Source organism: Schistocerca nitens, chromosome 5 (assembly GCF_023898315.1).
Source record: "Schistocerca nitens isolate TAMUIC-IGC-003100 chromosome 5, iqSchNite1.1, whole genome shotgun sequence".
In the NCBI taxonomy this organism is placed as follows: Eukaryota; Metazoa; Arthropoda; class Insecta; order Orthoptera; family Acrididae; genus Schistocerca; species Schistocerca nitens.
Genome location: NC_064618.1, coordinates 469,589,808 through 469,609,064, shown reverse-complemented (window position 1 = coordinate 469,609,064; position 19,257 = coordinate 469,589,808). Strand labels below are relative to the sequence as shown.

The 19,257-nt window shown below is 38.5% G+C and overlaps 1 protein-coding gene across 2 annotated transcripts in view; it reads left to right on the top strand.

The window, feature by feature from the left end:
• The window catches only part of LOC126259694 (GON-4-like protein), a 208,485-nt gene that overhangs the window by 54,090 nt on the left and 135,138 nt on the right, over positions 1–19,257 (top strand). For both annotated transcript variants that reach the window (XM_049956656.1, XM_049956657.1), the window contains exons 3-4: positions 9,320–9,429; positions 18,049–18,196. In XM_049956656.1, the coding sequence (XP_049812613.1) occupies positions 9,320–9,429; positions 18,049–18,196 (258 nt within the window). The remainder of the gene's footprint in view (positions 1–9,319; positions 9,430–18,048; positions 18,197–19,257) is intronic.

The following is a 19,257-nucleotide window of genomic DNA, read 5'->3' as shown; positions in this document are numbered from 1 at the left end:
GTAATGGTGCGGCATCATGCTGGAACCACAATTTGTACCAAATGTCTAATGACACATCTTCCAAAAAATTCCGCCAGCACATGTAGCAGGAATCTCAAGCACCTGGCACCTGTTAGGTGGTGAGGAAGGATATACAGCGCAATCACATGACCATGGGGTGGTATGCGTCGAGAAATTGATACTGAAGGTGTGCTGAAATATTTGTGTACATGTGGCTTTGGACTTTCCTTGAACTAAAATGTGGCTGTTTCATGCACTCCGAATACCTCCCCTGTTGAAGTGTGCTTCGTTGGTGAGCAAAATTTGCTTTGGAAACTGAGGAAAATCCACTCAACAGTGTAAAAACAGTATAGAAATTGTCACATGGCACAAAATCCACTGGGAGCATGGTGTGTATCTGCTGAGGGTGATACGGGTGGAGTTGATGTTAATGCAGAATCTGCCAGACAAATGAGACACACATTCAAGCCATGTGCAGTCACTCAAGTACTCATCAGTGGTTTCTCTTCAACTTGATGAAGCACTTCCTCTTCCAATATTACAGTTACTGCCTTCTTGGAGCATCACAGTTTCCTCTTATCACTTGTGAATTTCCCACTTTCCTGCAGGCATTGTTCTGCTCTAGCAAACATGGCATGAGATGGAGTCACATGATTTGGAAAGTACTCACGGTACAGACGTTGAGCTTCTCTTCCATTACAGTGAGCTTCAGTGTAAATTAACAACATATCGGCATACTCTGCAAACGTGAACTCAGGCATCCTGTTAATGCAGCACTAGTCAACATAATGTCAACTAATGAATCACAAGGCAGCACGAAAACAAGGCATGTGGAAGTAGAGGACATCATGTAACCATATCATCATACCATTCGTGAATGTGGGTAGCCAACCATAACAGGTGAACTGTGTAAGAAACATTAAGTGCGCAGTAGAGTAGCTCTTGTTTTTTCCTTGTAATATGGAAACATTGTTTCTGGACATGGGTTCCTGTGTAAAACTTGATGTCTCCTCTACAACCTCTAGAAGTGTGTAACATGAATTGTGAAACACACCATATATGCACTTATGAATATATGAAATATGCATCAAAAATAAACAAACAACCAAACTTTTCATGCACCCATACAATGAACATTTGTTGCCATATAGGTAACAGAATTTTGCAATCTGTGAGTCTGGATATTAAAATAATTAGTAGAAAGAATGGTTAGTGAGGTATGTGTTAACTGTCTTTTGAACTGGTTGAGATTCCCAATTTCTTGCTCTACAGTAAGAGGATAGCTCATTGAATACATCTATACTAGGGTATATAATTGCTGTCTTAACCCTATACAAAAAGGAAAAGTCACCATTAAAATAATTTTGTTGTTGTTGTTGTTGTGGTGGTGGTGGTGGTGGTGGTGGTGGTGGTCTTCAGTCCTGAGACTGGTTTGATGCAGCTCTCCATGCTACTCTATCCTGTGCAAGCTTCTTCATCTCCCAGTACTTACTGCAACCTACATCCTTCTGAATCTGCTTAGTGTATATATCTCTTGGTCTCCCTCTACGGTTTTTACTCTCCACGCTGCCCTCCAATGCTAAATTTGTGATCCCCTGATGCCTCAGAACATGTCCTACCAACCGATCCCTTCTTCTAGTCAAGTTGTGCCACAAACTCCTCTTCTCCCCAATTCTATTCAATACCTCCTCATTAGTTATGTGATCTACCCATCTAATCTTCAGCATTCTTCTGTAGCACCACATTTCAAAAGCTTCTATTCTCTTCTTGTCTAAACTATTTATCATCCATGTTTCACTTCCATACATGGCTACACTCCATACAAATACTTTCAGAAACGACTTCCTGACACTTAAATCTATACTCGATGTTAACAAATTTCTCTTCTTCAGAAACGCTTTCCTTGCCATTGCCAGTCTACATTTTATATCCTCTCTACTTCGACCATCATCAGTTATTTTGCTCCTCAAATAGCAAAACTCCTTTACTACTTTAAGTGTCTCATTTCCTAATCTAATTTCCTCAGCATCACCCGACTTAATTCAACTACATTCCATTATCCTCGTTTTGCTTTTGTCGATGTTCATCTTATATCCTCCTTTCAAGACACTGTCCATTCCATTCAACTGCTCTTCGAAGTCCTTTGCTGTCTCTGACAGAATTACAATGTCATCGGCGAACCTCAAAGTTTTTATTTCTTCTACATGGATTTTAATGCCTACTCCAAACTTTTCTTTTGTTTCCTTTACTGCTTGCTCAATATACAGATTGAATAACATTGGAGAGAGGCTACAACCCTGTCTCACCCTCCTCCCAACCACTCCTCACCAACCTCAACTCTTATAACTGCCATCTGGTTTCTGTACAAATTGTAAATAGCCTTTCGCTCCCTGTATTTTACCCCTGCCACCTTTAGAATTTGAAAGAGAGTATATCAGTCAACATTGTCAAAAGCTTTCTCTAAGTCTACAAATGCTAGAAACATAGGTTTGCCTTTCCTTAATCTTTCTTCTAAGATAAGTCGTAAGGTCAGTATTGCCTCACGTGTTCCAACATTTCTACGGAATCCAAACTGATCTTCCCCGAGGTCGGCTTCTACCAGTTTTTCCATTCGTCTGTAAAGAATTCGCATTAGTATTTTGCAGCTGTGACTTATTAAACTGATAGTTCGGTAATTTTCACATCTGTCAACACCTGGTTTCTTGGGGATTGGAATTATTATATTCTTCTTGAAGTCTGAGGGTATTTCGCCTGTCTCATACATCTTGCTCACCAGATGGTAGAGTTTTGTCAGGACTGGCTCTCCCAAGGCTGTCAGTAGTTCTAATGGAATGTTGTCTACTCCCGGGGCCTTGTTTCGACTCAGGTCTTTCAGTGCTCTGTCAAACTCTTCACGCAGTATTGTATCTCCCATTTCATCTTCATCTACATCCTCTTCCATTTCTATAATATTGTCCTCAAGTACATCGCCCTTGTATAGACCCTCTATATACTCCTCCCACCTTTCTGCTTTCCCTTCTTTGCTTAAAACTGGGTTTCCATCTGAGCTCTTGATATTCATACAAGTGGTTCTCTTTTCTCCAAAGGTCTCTTTAATTTTCCTGTAGGCAGTATCTACCTTGCCCATAGTGAGGTAAGCATCTAAATCCTTACATTTGTCCTCTAGCCATCCCTGCTTAGCCATTCTGCACTTCCTGTTGATCTCATTTTTGAGACGTTTGTATTCCTTTTTGCCTGCTTCATTTACTGCATTTTTATATTTTCTCCTTTCACCAATTAAATTCAATATTTCTTCTGTTACCCAAGGATTTCTACTAGCCCAGTCTTTTTACCTACTTGATCCTCTGCTGCCTTCACTACTTCATCCCTCTGAGCTTTCCATTCTTCTTCTACTGTATTTCTTTCCCCCATTCCTGTCAATTGTTCCCTTATGCTCTCCCTGAAACTCTGGAAAACCTCTGGTTTAGTCAGTTTATCCAGGTCCCATCTCCTTAAATTCCCACCTTTTTGCAGTTTCTTCAGTTTTAATCTACAGTTCATAACCAATAGATTGTGGTCAGAGTCCACATCTGCCCCTGGAAATGTCTTACAGTTTAAAACCTGGTTCCTAAATCTCTGTCTTACCACTATATAATCTATCTGAACCTTCTAGTATCTCTAGAGTTCTTCCATGTATACAACCTTCTTTCATGATTCTTGAACCAAGTGTTAGCTATGATTAAGTTATGCTCTGTGCAAAATTCTACCAGATGGCTTCCTCTTTCATTTCTTAACCCCATAATTTTAGTGTCTTGTATTATGAGATCCGAGTTCAGCTGAACTGATTTTTACTGTCAGCAACAGTAACCATTATGAGCTAAATCCTCTGGGAAGTGAGTGTAACAATTCAAAGATCCGTAAAAAGGTATGTGGTTAACTACTTTTAACACTATTCTTACTGTCCATTTCTGCTGAATAAGCATTTCTTTTCTGTAAGTGCACAACCCTGGAAGATAATTCTGTAACATGCCAGAGAGTGAAAGTATGCAAAATAAGCTACCAACTGTCTTTACATCAATACAGTGAGAGATGCTTCAAAGGCAAAACATGCTGAACTGAGTTTCACGATTAGTTTATCTACTCAAATGTGATTAGTTTATATACTCCCATGTGTTAACATTTTAACTTATCATCCCTCTGAATTTAATGCACTGTCTTTCACATACTGCATGGCATTTAATATCAACTTGTACTAATAGACATTATTACTAGTTTGAAATTTCACAACACAAGTCCATGTAAGATTAAGTTGCAAACTGTTTACTGTGAACAATTTGTGGGCCTGTCCATGTATGATATCATCTGAATTAGGGAAGGTTGAGTTTGGGTGCTTGAATAGTGTGCTTGTCATCTGCAAAAAGTAGGTAGCTTGAAAGTCATCTAGGTAAGTTAAGAACAGTGGGCCCAGTACAATTTCTTATGGGACCCCCACGATACTTCCCCCTATTCTGAGGATAGTGTCATGCCTATGGCAGCCTGTAAGACCCTCTGCTTGATGTTATTGAAGGTAAGATTCCATCTGTTCAAAGGGGATGCCATTTATACCATAACAGTCAGAAATTTGTGTTCCACTCAGCAAAATGCTTTGCCAAGGTCATGCAATACACAAGCAGGATAATGTGTCTTGTGTATCTCTCTAGAACATCATTTGTGTGGCTTTCTATTGCTTTCTGTGTGGAGAATCCTTTATGAAAGCTAAGTTGAAAGACAGTTAATAAATTTTGCTCAGGTAAATGAGTCAGTGTTCTCTATCAATGGGCACTTTATAAAGAACACTGAAACTACAAGAAGGAAATGAAGAATTGTTCAGTTTAAGGAAAAAAGTGCGTACTGCTTGTAGTTTACCATCAGTCAGTGGAAAGACGAGAAAGTCAGCTAAATTTAGTGAATTACTGTCGGCTAAAGAGGGAGTACAAGGGAAGTATCATTCATCACAGAAAAAGTGCTTTGGGAAAGTTATATGTGTTGTTAATTACTGTTCAACATCTGGGTACAGCCATACAGTTTGCACTCTGAAAAAGTCAAATCAATATTAGTTACTTAAAACTTTGACAAGCTGTTGGGAAAATGGCTAGAGATTTGAAGGAGTTAGTGAAGTACATTCTCCAGATGCTTCTTCCAGATGTAGTCATTGACCACATAATTCCAATCAGTCACCTTTGAAAATGAATTCTTTTTGAAAATCATATCAAAGATGTGTTTCCTATTGCAGAGGAAGTGGATGCAGCCATCTCCAATACCAAGACAGGGAAGCTCCATATCCCAAAAACATTAATGTAGAGATTATGTGGTGCACAGCTCTTCAGATAGTGACTCCTTTACATGTATTCTTAATTACTTACTCGTAATAGGTTGCATTCAAGAGAGTGTGTCATAGGTATTGAAAGAGATGGCAATAATTCTTCATATTGTAATAGTTACTGACCCACATGTATCTTGAACATGTTGGCCAAAGTCCAGATCTGGCTATGTTGTTTTGTTGTCTTCAGTCCAAGGACTGGTTTGATGCAGCTCCCCAACTACTGTATCCTGTGGAAGCCTCTTCATCTCTGAGTAACTACTGCAGCCTACATCTTTTCTGAAACTGCTTACCGTATTCATCTCTTGGGTGTCCCTTTACAATTTTTACCCCCCCCCCCCCCACACACACACACTTTCCTCCAGTACTAAATTTCTGATCACTTGATGTCTCACAATGTGTCCTGTATTGCTTGCTCAATATACAGATTGAATAACCTTGGGGATTGGCTACAACCCTGTCTTCACTCCCTTTTCAACCACTTTGTCCCTTTCATGCCCTTCAATTCTTATAACTGCCATCTGGTTTCTGTACAAATTGTAAACAGCTTTTTGCTTCCTGTATTTTACCCATGTCACCTTTAGAATTTGAAAGAGAGTATTCCGGTGAACACTGTCAAAAGCTTTTGCTAAGTCTGCAAATGTTACAGCATAAGTTTACCTTTCGTTAACATATCTTCTAAGATAAGTCATAGGGTCAGTATTGCGTTGCATGTTCCCTCATTTTGTGAAATCTGACGTGATCTTCACCGAGGTTGGCTTGTACAAGATTTTCCATTCTTCTGTAAAGAATTTGTGTTAGTTATTTGCAATCATGACTAATTGAACTGATAGTTCGGTAATTTTCACACCTTTCAGCACCTGCTTTCTTTTGAATTGGAATTATTATATTCTTCTGAAATTTCGGCTGTCTCATACAGTCAGTTCCACAAGTGTATACCATTATCTGTATGAAACAAAAGACACTATTATAAATAAATGTTTACATGAAAATACATGTTATTGCTAATTGCACAATTACCTAATAGTTAATCCAATCGCCACCATTGTCGATTATAGTTTGGCAGCTTAGTCCTCTCTCCGGTAAATCATCCATGTTGCCAACCTCCAAATATCATTTGACCACTTCACAACGAATGTCTTTGATTTTCTAAGAACTTCAGCAGCAGCTTTATATGAAAGCTAAGCTTTGATCGCTTTGGATGATGTACAAGGAACACTGCCTCTTGATGCTTCAGATATTTTGCACTCATTTTAAACTGCAACTGACAAAACAAAACATTCAACTCTCACGCTGTTCATTTATACACTATGCAAAAGTGCGGTGGTTATAGATTGAAGACCACTACCAAAGATGTCGCTGAGGATGTTACATTTAAAATTATGGCATACACTTTTTTGTGGAACTGACTGTACATCTTGCTCACCAGGTGGAAGAGTTTTGTCTTGGCTGGCTCTCCCAAGGCTATCAGTAGTTCTAATGGAATGTTGTCTACTCCCAGCGTCTTGTTTAGACTTAAGTCTTTCAGTTCTTGGTCAAATTCTTCATGCAGTATCATCTCTCTCATCTCATCTTCATCTCCGTCCCCTTCCATTTCCATAATATTGCCCTCAAGTTCATCTCCCTTGTATAGACCCTCTATATTTGGCTATACGCTGTTAAAAGTCCATATTTGGCTGCTGTGTGAATCGTTGCCAGTACACAGGGAGCTGCTTCTACAGAAGAGGCATATCTATTGATGAAACCCAGAAAACATACTATAGTGATGGGCATTGTACATTCAATTGACAACCTCTGATGGTAACATGTGGATTGTCCAATCAGTGCACTAGCATTACTTTGTAAGGTTTCAGTTTGAGTTAGTGCACAGCACTGTGAACACGTTACTGACAGTCCGGTTTGCAGTATTGAAGGCTCAATTTTCTCCAACCTTTCTCCAAGGCTGCTTCTAACTCATCTAATTTATTGTCAGCTAGAATTTATACATCGCATGCCACAACTTGCTAAAGCAGGCTATGTGGTGATTAGTTTCTATCTATGCTACACACAGAACTTGTGTTATTCTTGAAACATTTACATTTATATCCACACTTTGCAAATCAGTGAGAAATCCTTGGCAGAAGGTGCTCTCCATTGTACCAGTTATTAGGGCTTTTTCGCATTCCACTCACTTGTGGAGTGTAGGCAGAATGAGTGCTTAAATACATCTGTGTTTGTTGTAATTGGTCTAGTCTTGTATTTGCAATATCTAAAAGAGCTGTATTGCTGAGTTGTAATCTATTCATAGAGTCGTCATTTAAAGTTAGTTGTAGAGACTTTTTAAGTAGATTTTCACCGAATAGTTTGTGCCTATCTTCAAGCGTCTGCCAATTCAGTTCTTTCAGTATCTTTGCGATGCACTCAGATGAGTCAAACAGACTAAGACCATTCATGCTGCCCTTCTTTTTATCTGTTAAATATCGCCTGTTAGGCTTATTTGGTATATTAATATTCTGAGATTGGTCACAGGAGTGTTTGTATGTAGTCTTCTTTTTAGACTGACTGCATTTCCCTAGTATTCTACCAGTGAATTGCCGTTTGCCACCTGCTTTAATTATGACTGAATCATTGTTACCGTTCCATATAAACTGTTATACCCAGCCTTTTTTAATAATTTTCAGATTCCACCTGTGATTAATTGATATTGTAATCATAAATACCCCACACAGTTGTAATTTCAATTTGATTGATATTTTTGGAGTCTGTGCTATTTGAGCTTGGAAAACATTCCACAACATAAGAACATCAATGGGATTTGAGGGTGGTTTTGTGGATCACTTCTGCTGCCCTCCCCCCCACCCACCCTCACACACACACACACACACACACACACACACACACACACACACACACACCCGTACGTATGAACAGAAATTATTTGGGTTTTGTAAGAGATCTTTTGATAATATTCCCCTATAGAAGTTGTTGAAGGTAGTTGCCCTCTTAACAGACACACACATTTTGTTCAGCACCTCATTCTGTATTACATTGAACTTGCCATGAAGGATTGAGCTATGGGAAAAAATAGGGTACTTTTCTGTCCATTAACATTGACGATCCCTAGGTATCTGTGGGGCCTCATACTTAGTTACCTTGTTACTTTTAAGTGATCTAAGAAGTTAAAAAATGTATCAAATATTGTAATAAACAGGAATAGCCAAACTTTTTAATTTTATTTTAGTACATTAAGAACTTGTGCACCCCTAAATGGGTTAGTACAATGTGTCACAGCTGGGAGTATATGGCAATCACTAACTGTGATGAAAAACTAGTAGTGCCATGGAAACTGTGAAACTCATTGAATCTGCAGTGCTCATTGAATTTCCCTGTCCAGCTCTCATTAGTATATTTTGATAATGAACAAATGGCACTGATAGTCTTGTTAGATGGCTGGCTATTAGGGTGCCCATGTCTTGTCCAAAGCAGTTGGTAAGAGAGGTGTCATTGCTGTGCAAAGAATCTGCCTGACTGCTGCCAGTGGAGTTCAATATTGAAGAAGACACAAGTTTTTTGGCATGCCATTCATCATCTGTTCTGCATGTGGAGATCCATAGTTGTGCCATTGTTGACACATTTTTTTGTGACTGCAGTGGAGTATCATGATTGATTGTACCTGGTGTCTTAAAGAGTAATTTGCTAATACAGTTCAAGTAATGTGTACCTGCCCATCATCATAAGTATTTCTATTACTTTGTTGTATTTTTGTGCTTGTGCCACCTTCACCCCAAGCGCACACACCATTATCCAGAAACTGCGCATTGATATAGATCTTTATCTTTTGAAACAATAATGTCAACTAGGTGTGGATGTTTCAGTTACAATCTTAATTTAATTTTCTTTTATTTAAATATTTTTGCACTCTATTTGTATTTGAGTTCATATTTAGTTTGCAGTTCTACTAATATTACATAATTTTCCTTCTTTTTTTTTTTTTGTCTACAGACTATTATAACAGATGAACATGTTCTTGGAATGGTGCGCCAAGCTCTTTTGGGGAAGTGTGATTCTCTAGATATACCATACGAACCGAAGATTACTAGAGCAAAAGCAAAGTAAGTTCCTATTACATATTAGGTTCATTTTTGTTTGTTCATTTGTAAAAGTGATATCAATTACTTATCTAGTGCCACAGGTTGTAATAGCATCAGAAATTGTAGTTACAGTAAAAAATGTTTATTGAAGTTTGTGATATGAGGTGACTGCAAAAAGTAAATTATACATTATTATGACAGCCCAATGAACTTTTATTGAATGCATCGCTACATATCAAAGTGACTTAGATACATGACACTATTTTTCAACATAGTCTATAAACAACCATCGCAATGTTCCACTAATTGTTCAATTTATCAACAATAGAAATTAGCTCCTTGTTCTCAAAGCCATTTAATAACTGCTGCGTAAATATCCTCTTTGTTGGAAAATCTCTTTACCCAGGTGTTCTATCAGCTTGCAAAAGGAATTAAATTGCATGGTGCAGGATTTGGACTGTCTGATCAGCATCACTCCCACATGTGCAGCCTTTGTCAAATTGGTGGGCACCACTTCACTACAGCTGGATGCAACATTGTATTTGGTCCACATATACCAGAATTTCACAGTGAATCTGTGTGTAATTTAGACTTTTTGCCCAAAAGAATCTTACTGCACCAAATACTTCAACTCTGGAGACTTTAGATTGTCGCACCATTTCAGTTGCATACAGTGATGCGTCTGTTATCTGTTCCACACCAGAACTGTGTCTGCAGAAACTTGGAACATGTGCTCTATTCTGAAAATGCCCCACTCTTGTTGTGCAGCAGGCTTAACATGGGATGACATGTGTAATTTATTTTCTGTTTATGTTTCTACAAAAGAGGATGAAATATTTTTCATGTATTCAATGTTAGGATGACAATTTGTAGTACTCTGGTAGATAATGTAAGAAATTTTGTCATATCCAAAACAATGAAGGAATAAAAAGGTGTCTTGGATAAGTAGACCACTGGGCACCAAATGTTGGGTAGCTTGTTATAGGAGTGTCAAAATTACTTTAAAAATTTCTGCTAATGGGAGACACATTCATGAGGGTCTTACGAATGAATGGACTGCATCAATTGCATGAAGTATTTTACTATTGCCATCCATGTCATTATTAATTCAAGAGGATATTACAATTGTTAACACCCAGGGAATTTGGAAGAAAAATGGATACTGACCTACAGAAAAGTTGAGAAGGATGTGAACAGGCAAGGAGTTTGCACAAAATCTGATGCTTTGTTCACCTGCTTTACCTGATTTCAAAACATACATTTAACTAGTATTTGTGTTAAATATTGCCTGTGATGTTGAGATGTATATTAATTCTCCTGTATACTTGGCTGGACAGTGTGCGTTACTAGTAGAAAGGAAAAGGGGCAGGGAATGATTTAGCCACAATTTCCAAATTGTAACTTTCATTCAGTAGCACAATGTTAGCTGGAAAGAAAATCCTTAGCAGTTGAAAACTTGTTTCATGATCAGCAGTTGTTTGAATTTATCAGAACATTTAATTTCAGGTATTGCAGTGTATCATGTAAATGATAAATAAACTTCATCGTGATCTGAATGCAATTTGCAGGAAAAGCAGCAGTGGTTTGCAGCCATTTTGCAATTTCTCTGGGTACATATTGAGAGGATGCAAAGATTTATACTTTCATCATAATGTGAATTATCTGTAGTCTCACAGCCAGCATAGATGAGGTGGCTCACTGGTTAAGACACTTGTATTCTGCAAGTGCAATGTTCAAATCTACATCTGGCCCACCAAATTTAGGTTTTCCAAGTTTTCACTAAATCAGCAATAGCAAGTGATAAATTCATTTCCTTACTTGTCCTTTCCCAGTCATAGTTGGTTCCTCAATATCTAACAATATCTTTGTTGATGTGACATAAGGTCCTTATGTTCCTACCATCTTTGTTATGATGCAGTTAATCTTTATCATTCCCACAGTGTACAAAAGCATTCAGTCACAAATATTGTAAAAGATTTGCGTGTGACGTGTATGCTGTGCTGGCTGTTCATTCACTGTAAGCAATATACATCTGAATGATCCTAGTTGCCAGCAACATGCATGACTAAAAAATGTATACGAGGTGTGATTGGAAAGTTTTAAGAATGGGCTTGAAATTGTCAGTGGTGGTACTTACATGCTACTGTGATGCATCTCCTTCAAAATAGTCTGCTTCTGACTGAACTTACCAACTCCAATGGTGTTTCTACATTTGAAAACATTCCTGAAATTTTTTTTCCTGGAGTGTTTTAAGGACGCTCTCCGTATTTGCCTGGATGTCTTCAATTGAGTCAAATCGCTTCCCTTTCAGCGAAAATTTCAGTTTAGGAAACAGGTGGAAGTCCGCAGGGGCCAAATGTGGGAAATGTGGCAGTTGTGGAAGCACAGGAATTTTGAATTTGGTCAAAAATTCAACGATGGAGAAGGCACGATGAGCTGGAGCATTGTCATCCAGCACCCAACTCCTGTCTTTCCACAATGCAGGTCTTTTCCTCTACACCTTATCGCACAAATGCTGAAGGACACATTTGTAGCATTCCTGGGTAATTGTCTGTGCTGCAGGGGTAAATTCATGATGCACAATACTGATAGCATAAAAAAAAAATACCATTGTTTTCACCTTCGACCGACTTTTTCACGCTTTTTTCGGTCGTAGTGAACCTGGAGTCTTCCACTGCAAAGGCTGCACTTTGGTTTCAGGATCACCTGTGATTACCCTACTTAACAAATCAAGAGTCATTTTCAGTCCAATTAATCAGTTCTTGGCACACTTCAAGTCGGTGTTGTCTCTGGTCATTTGACAACACTTTTGGAATGAATTTTGCGGACACTCAACACATGTTCAGGTCTTCAGTTAAAATTGACTGAACTGCATAGAAACTTAAAATTAAGTTCATCAGCCATCTCCTTAATTGTAAGTCTACTATCAGAGCACACGCACTAAGTCATGAACTTTCGCAACATTTTCATTCGTTTTTGAGGTGGAAGGACGGCCGGACCGTGGTTCATCTTCAAATGATTTGCAGCAATTTTTAAATCTGTTGAACCAGTCAAAAACATTTGACTGGCTCATACAATTACCTGTTTTTGATAGTTCGTAAGTCTTAGAAGCTGATTTCCCGGTTTTAAAACAAAATTTCACACAAACTCCTTGCTCCATTTTTACGTCCATTGTCATATAGACAGAATCCAGCAACAAGCCCTAACAGACCTGCACTCAACCAGCTGCCACAATGAACTGAATAAAGGAAATGCAATTTTCTGTCAGAGGGCATTCAAGGACAAGGCAGTGGTGACTCGCTCCCCACCCTCCGTGTACCTGCCCGCCAAACCAGTAAGCAGTAGCGGATCCATTCTTAAAACTTTCCAATCACATCTCGTATATCAAAATGCAGTGTGCGGCTCTCTACATTCTATGATGTGAATATGGGAAAGTAATTATAATTGGAAAATAATTGTGTGCCTCTATGATAAACCCAGCCATGTTGTAGTCCCTGTGGAGATGGCCAGCTAATCTTTGATTTCTGAAGAGGGATAGCAGCCTCTGGTTGGACCTTGTTAACATCAGCTATCGTGACCTTGCTGCACTGGTAGTGCGAATGGCTGAAAGCAGTCATTACAAGCATTATTTTCTTTTTTCCAAAGACATGCAGCCCTACAGCATGGGTTAAGTATTCTGGAAGTAATGTAGTCCACCACTCAGATCTCTGGGTGTGGATTGTAGTCAAAGTAAATCAGGTGATGATGATGGAACTAGATTAGGGAATGAGACACTAAATGTAGTAGATAAGATTTGTTGTTTGGGCATCAAAATAACTGACTATGGCTGAAACGAGGAAGATATAAAATGCAGACTGGCAATAGCAAGATAAGTGAGGGAGACCAAGGTTCGAATACACTAAAATGATTCAGACAGATGTAGGCTGCAGTAATTATGTAGAGATAAAGAGACTTGCACAGGATGATCCAGCATGGAGAGTGGCATCAAACGAGTCCTTGGACTGAAGACTACAACAACAAGAACAACAACAACAACAGTAGTTGCAAAGATACTAAAGAATTATCAAATCTGCTGTTACTGTGACAAATACTAGAATATGGAGCTGCATTTTGGAAACCATACCTAATGGCTGGATTACATATGGTTCATTAGAGTGCTGGTAGATGATACATTTAGGAGTTAGTTTAATTGAGCAAGTAGTCCTGCTGGAATGTTAGGTGAACTAAGGTGAGAAACATTACAGGTGGAAGAAGATTGTGTTGATTGTATTAGTAATTTATGGAAAGGTCTTAGAAACAATTTGTTGTTTAACACTCTCTGGTCATTTAGGATGTCATTCGCTTGTGTCTGTATATGTGTGGATAGATATGTGTGTGTGTGCACGCACGAGTGTATACCTGTCCTTTTTTCGCCCTAAGGTAAGTCTTTCTGCTCCCGGGATTGGAATGACTCCTTACCCTCTCCCTTAAAACCCACATCCTTTCGTCTTTCCCTCTCCTTCCCTCTTTCCTGATGAGGCAACAGTTTGTTGCGAAAGCTTGAATTTTGTGTGTATGTTTGTGTTTGTTTGTGTGTCTGTCGACCTGCCAGCACTTTCATTTGGTAAGTCACATCATCTTTGTTTATATATATATATATACACACACACACCCTACACATGCATAGTCCTGGCAAAAATTTGATATTAATAATAAATAAAAGACCATAATTTTCTACTGCTTCCCAATGTGATAGTTTAGTCGCATTTGTATTATATGCCATTTACATCTTCCTTTATTCATTATAAAGTGCTTGTGCAATATGTCAATCTGTTAAGTTTTTGTAAATGTTTGATATCACTAATTACATGTAAAGTATGTCACACCACTTTAATAAAATTAAAAGTAATTTAGTTATTATTCTGTCAAAGCTAGTCACTTGCTACTCCACTAGTTAGATAACCATTCATGTTAGTTGCTAAGACAGAAATTGTTCATTATAAAAAGAATACCTGTACAATAACATAGTGCAACTCATTGCAGTATATAGATTATATAATAAGCAATTTTTTAATCATGCAGAGGAATATTTCAAGTTTCAAGGTCAGCAAACATAACTGACTTCAGAAGTAGTTATGGCATGTGTAAGAAAACAAACTTGACTTTAGATGTAATTTCCAGTTTAAACAAATGCATGTGTCAGCTACACTGCTAATGCTGTACCATATCGATGAGTCAAAAGTGTTCATGCTATGCAACTAAAGGCAGATGGAGTTGCAAATTACAGAACAAAAAGCAGCTGATGTGTTCAAAATGCAGTCAATAAAAATGTTAGACTTCTAGAGATATAATTGTACTGTGCTAACTGAAGATTGGTGAAAGCCCAGAACACTTCTTGGCTTCAATTAAGCTATACTGAAAGTGGCTTGGTGCTGTATTTCTTCAAGTAATTCAACCCACAGCCACAGAACTCGATCACCTTTAACATGGTAAATTAAATGGTGCACTGTCTCTCTCTCTCTCTCTCTCTCTCTCTCTCTCTCTCTCTCTCTCTAAAATATCTGGTTGTTTAAGAAATTAGTTAAATGTAATGTGCAAACCAGTTCTGGTTTACTTTTAGTTTTACAACCACATCTAGATAGAAAATAAATGTATGTATTAGGCTGCAATGTCATGACAGTTACGTACAAAGTTTTGAATAGTCACATTTGATCTCGCCCTTTATTCCTTTCTCTCTTCTGATGCAGTTAGAAACCACTGGTGCTGAAAGCTAGTGTTTGTATGCTTTCGTATTTTAGTTTTGATCTGTCTATGCCTTGAAAGTGTACGGTGTTTTATCTTTACAGTGGAGCCTCACTTAATGAGCACATCCCATAACACACAATTCACATAAAGAGCAAAACAAATTTTTAGAAAAGTGACACGCCTAATGAACGATATTTTGCGTAACAAGTGATGGTGATTTAGTGTGATGTCACCAGCCATTCACACGTAGTTGGGGGGAGGGGGGGGGGGAAGGGAATGTTCAACAATATAAACTCCTACCATTGTTGACAGTGGCTTATGAGCAATGTCTTTAGTACAAACTGCTGTCTGGTTTTAGCACTCGTTCTATTACCATCTTAGTGCAGCTTGTGCTCACACATTTTTGTAAACTAGTGTTCCCACATTGTTTTTTTGTGTTCAAATTTTAATAACCTTCATATAGGTGTACCCAAGAAAAAGCTGCAAGAAGTAAGAGAACATAAATGACCTTAGAAACGAAACATAAAATCATTGACAAATGTGAATGTGATGTGAGTGTTGCTGATTTAGCACGCACATGCAGTCAGTCTACATCAACTTTTTGTACTATCCTCAAGAACAAGAAAAAGATAAGGAGATAGATGCTTCAAAGGGAGTGACAAGAGTATCTAAACAACAGTTTCATATTCTGGATAATGTTGAAAGATTGCTCCTTACATGGATAAATGAAAAGCAGTTGCAAGGCAACACTATTCACAAGAATATCATTTGTGATAAGGCAAGAATGATTTTTGCTAACATGGTTAAGAAGATGCCAGGATCGTCAGCGAGTAAAGAAGTGCTTAAGGGAAGCACTCAGTGGCTCGAGAATCTTATGAGAAGAACTGGCATCCACAGAATTGTGAGGCACGGTGTAGCAGCCTGCTCCAACACAAAGGTAACTGGGAACTTCTTCAGCAACTTCAAGATGTTCATAGATTCTGGAACAAGATGGGTCTAGTCTGGAAAAAGATGCTGAAGCTTACCTTTATAACATCAGAGGAAAATGCACTGCCCGATCAGAAGCCAATGAAAGACTGTCTCACATTGCTATTCTGTGCCAATGCAAGCGGTGATTTGAAAATTAAACTGCTGCTTGTTTACAATTCAGAAACTCCATGAGCCTTCAGGAAGTGTTAAGTCCAGAAGAGCAGGTTAAATGTGGTGTGGGGGTCCGACAACAAGGCTTGGGTGACACATGATTTTTGTTGTGATTGGACCAATGAACTGTTTGGTCCTTTGGTGAAAAAATATTTGCTTGAGATGAATCTGCCTCTCCATGTCTTGCTTGTTATGGATAACACTCCTGCCCATTCTCCTTGAAGAATTTCAATTCATCTAGATCCAATTCATGTCTCCCAACATCGCTCCATTACTCGAGCCTATGGACCAACAGATTATTTCCATCTTTAAGAAGTTCTATACTAAAGCATTCTTAGAGAATTGCTTTGAGTTGACTGAAGCTACCAGTCTCACTCTCGGAGAGTTTTGGAAACATCACTTCAACACTGTTGCCTGCTTTAAGATGATCAAAAAGACATGGAAGGGGTTACCACGAGAACTTTCGCTTCTGCTTGGAAGAAGCTTTGGCCAGAATGTGTTGTTGAATGTGATTCTGGGGCATTTTAGCCAGTACCTGTGGAGCCTGTAGTCAATGAGATTGTGTTTTTGGCAAAGGCCATGGGCTAGAAGTGGATAACAATGATGTTGATGAGCTAGTGGAAGATCACAACCAAGAAATGACTGCAGAAGAGCTTATGGAGTTGCAGTGTGTCTCACAGTGGTAAGTTGTGGAGAGGAGTTCTTCAGAGGAGGAGGAGGAGGAAGAGGTGGTAAAGCAAAGCAGCAATCTTCTGGCACAGTAAGAGAAATGGTGAAAGCATGGGAATCGGTTGCATCGTACATTGAAAATCATCCCTCCAATAAAGCAGTGGCTAAGCATTTATTAGACAGTAATGCTGTGTCGCATTTTCGCCAAGCATTGTAGCATCAGAAGAAACAAATGACTATAGATAGCTTCATAGTAAGAAGGAATTAGTTATGTATCATGAATAATAAAGTACATAATGCTGTATGTATAATTTTTTTGAATAAGTGGCATGAATAAGATAAAACTTTTATTACTTTTTCTACATGTAATGCATTATCATATTTTGCATTAATTCGTATAAGATAAATTGTTTCGTTTAACGAGTGTTTTGCACTGCAAGCAAGATTCTTGAACGAATTATACTCGCTATGCGAGGTTCCACTGTATTTGATTATAATTTAAGTTACAGGATTGATTCCTTAATGAGCATTCCTTTTTTACATTTTTATTTTTTGTTGAGTGTCTAAAGAACAGCATAAGCTAATTGCTAAATCAGGATTTGTCTTTTGACAGTATATTGTAGTTGGGTAGATAAAAAATTTACTCACCAAGCGGCGGGAGCACAACACTCGCATTTCCCAGGTTTCACATATATAAGCTTTTGGAGCCAGTGGCTCCTTCCTCTGGCAGAAGGATTGAAGGGGGAGGAATAGGGATAAAGGAAAAGAACTGGAGAGGTTTAGGAAAAGGGGTGGAGTTCGGGAAAAGTCACCCAGAACCCCGGGTCAGGGGAGGCTTACCGGACAGGATGAGAAGAAAAGACTGATTTTTTATCCATCCAATCACATGTATTGCCAGGAGTTTATCTTTTGATTTTCTAATAATTATTCGTGTTCTAATGCATGTAAATTTGTGCATAAATTATTTTATCCCTCTAAATTATTTGAAAAGAGTTATTGTAGAATTAAAAAATGTGCATACCTCATAAAAGATGCTAATTGTTGCTAATAAATAATGAGTTTTAGCTCTTTCATGAACTGGTATGTCTTTTTATATATTCTGTGAAGACAGATGCAAGGATCACAGCCCACCTCAGCTATAGGAACACCTGTGAAACGACAGGCAACTTCAAAGTGTCGTGTTTTAATTGAGCAAGAATTGCCAGAGGACTCAAGTGATGATGAAGAATATCAGCCCACTGATGATCAGGAGCAGGTAATAAATTAAAATATTATGCATTGCTAGTAATGATTTCTTTCTTTCTTTGGAGTTGGTACTCTGCACTTCCTATTTTCAGTTTTGCTGATAACCATATATAGACAGATGCAAACAGTTTGCTGTGTTGAGAGTACTGAGATATTGCAGATAACATTGAATAATGATTATTGTTGTTGTTGTTGTTGTTGGTGGTGGTGGTGGTGGTGGTGGTGGTGGTCGTCGTCTCCAGTCCAAAGACTGGCTTGATGCAGCTGTCCATACTAGTCTTCCTTTGCAAACCTCTTCATCTCAGCATAACTGTCACAAGCTACATCCATTTGAATCTGCTTATGTGTTGAAGCCTTTGGCACCCACTACAATGTTTACTCCTTCCCTCCCCCCCTTCCCAAATAGGCAATTGCTTGATGCCTAAGGATGCGTTCTGTCAATTGATCTCTTCTTTTAGTTATCTCTCTCATTAGTCGTTTTACTCATTGCTGAGTGTCGTGACCTCATTTCCTTGTTCATTCTTACTTAGTTGAAACTTCAAGCAGATGTCTCCATCCACAGCTATATTGGGCCTTTCTTAATATAATGTGAAGAGGCAGGCTGGTAATCTTCTTCACTTGAGCCAACCATCTGTTTGCTGCTCTCCCACGTGATCTTTTGCCTTCAGTTTTTCCCTGCATGATGGACTTCTCTAAATTATCCCCTTTCCTTCTCAAGATGTGCTCAAGGAACTGAAGATGAAAGTTTAGTCAAATTATGCCATAAATTTCTTTTTTCCCCAATCTGAATCTGTATAGCCTCATTTGTTATTCACTCTATCAATCTGATCTTCAGCATTTGCCAGCTTGTCGCTTCACATGTGTTCCTATAGCTGAGCATTTTTATGCTTAAATAGCAAAATCCATCTGCTAATTTTAGTATCTCTATTTCTAATCTAGTCTGCCGCTCGTGGTAGCATTCTCGCTTCCCGAGCAAGGGATCCCGGGTTCGATTCCTGGCAGGCTCAGGGATTTTCACCTGCCCTGAGATGACTGGGTGTTGTTGCGTCGTCTTCATCATCATCATTCATC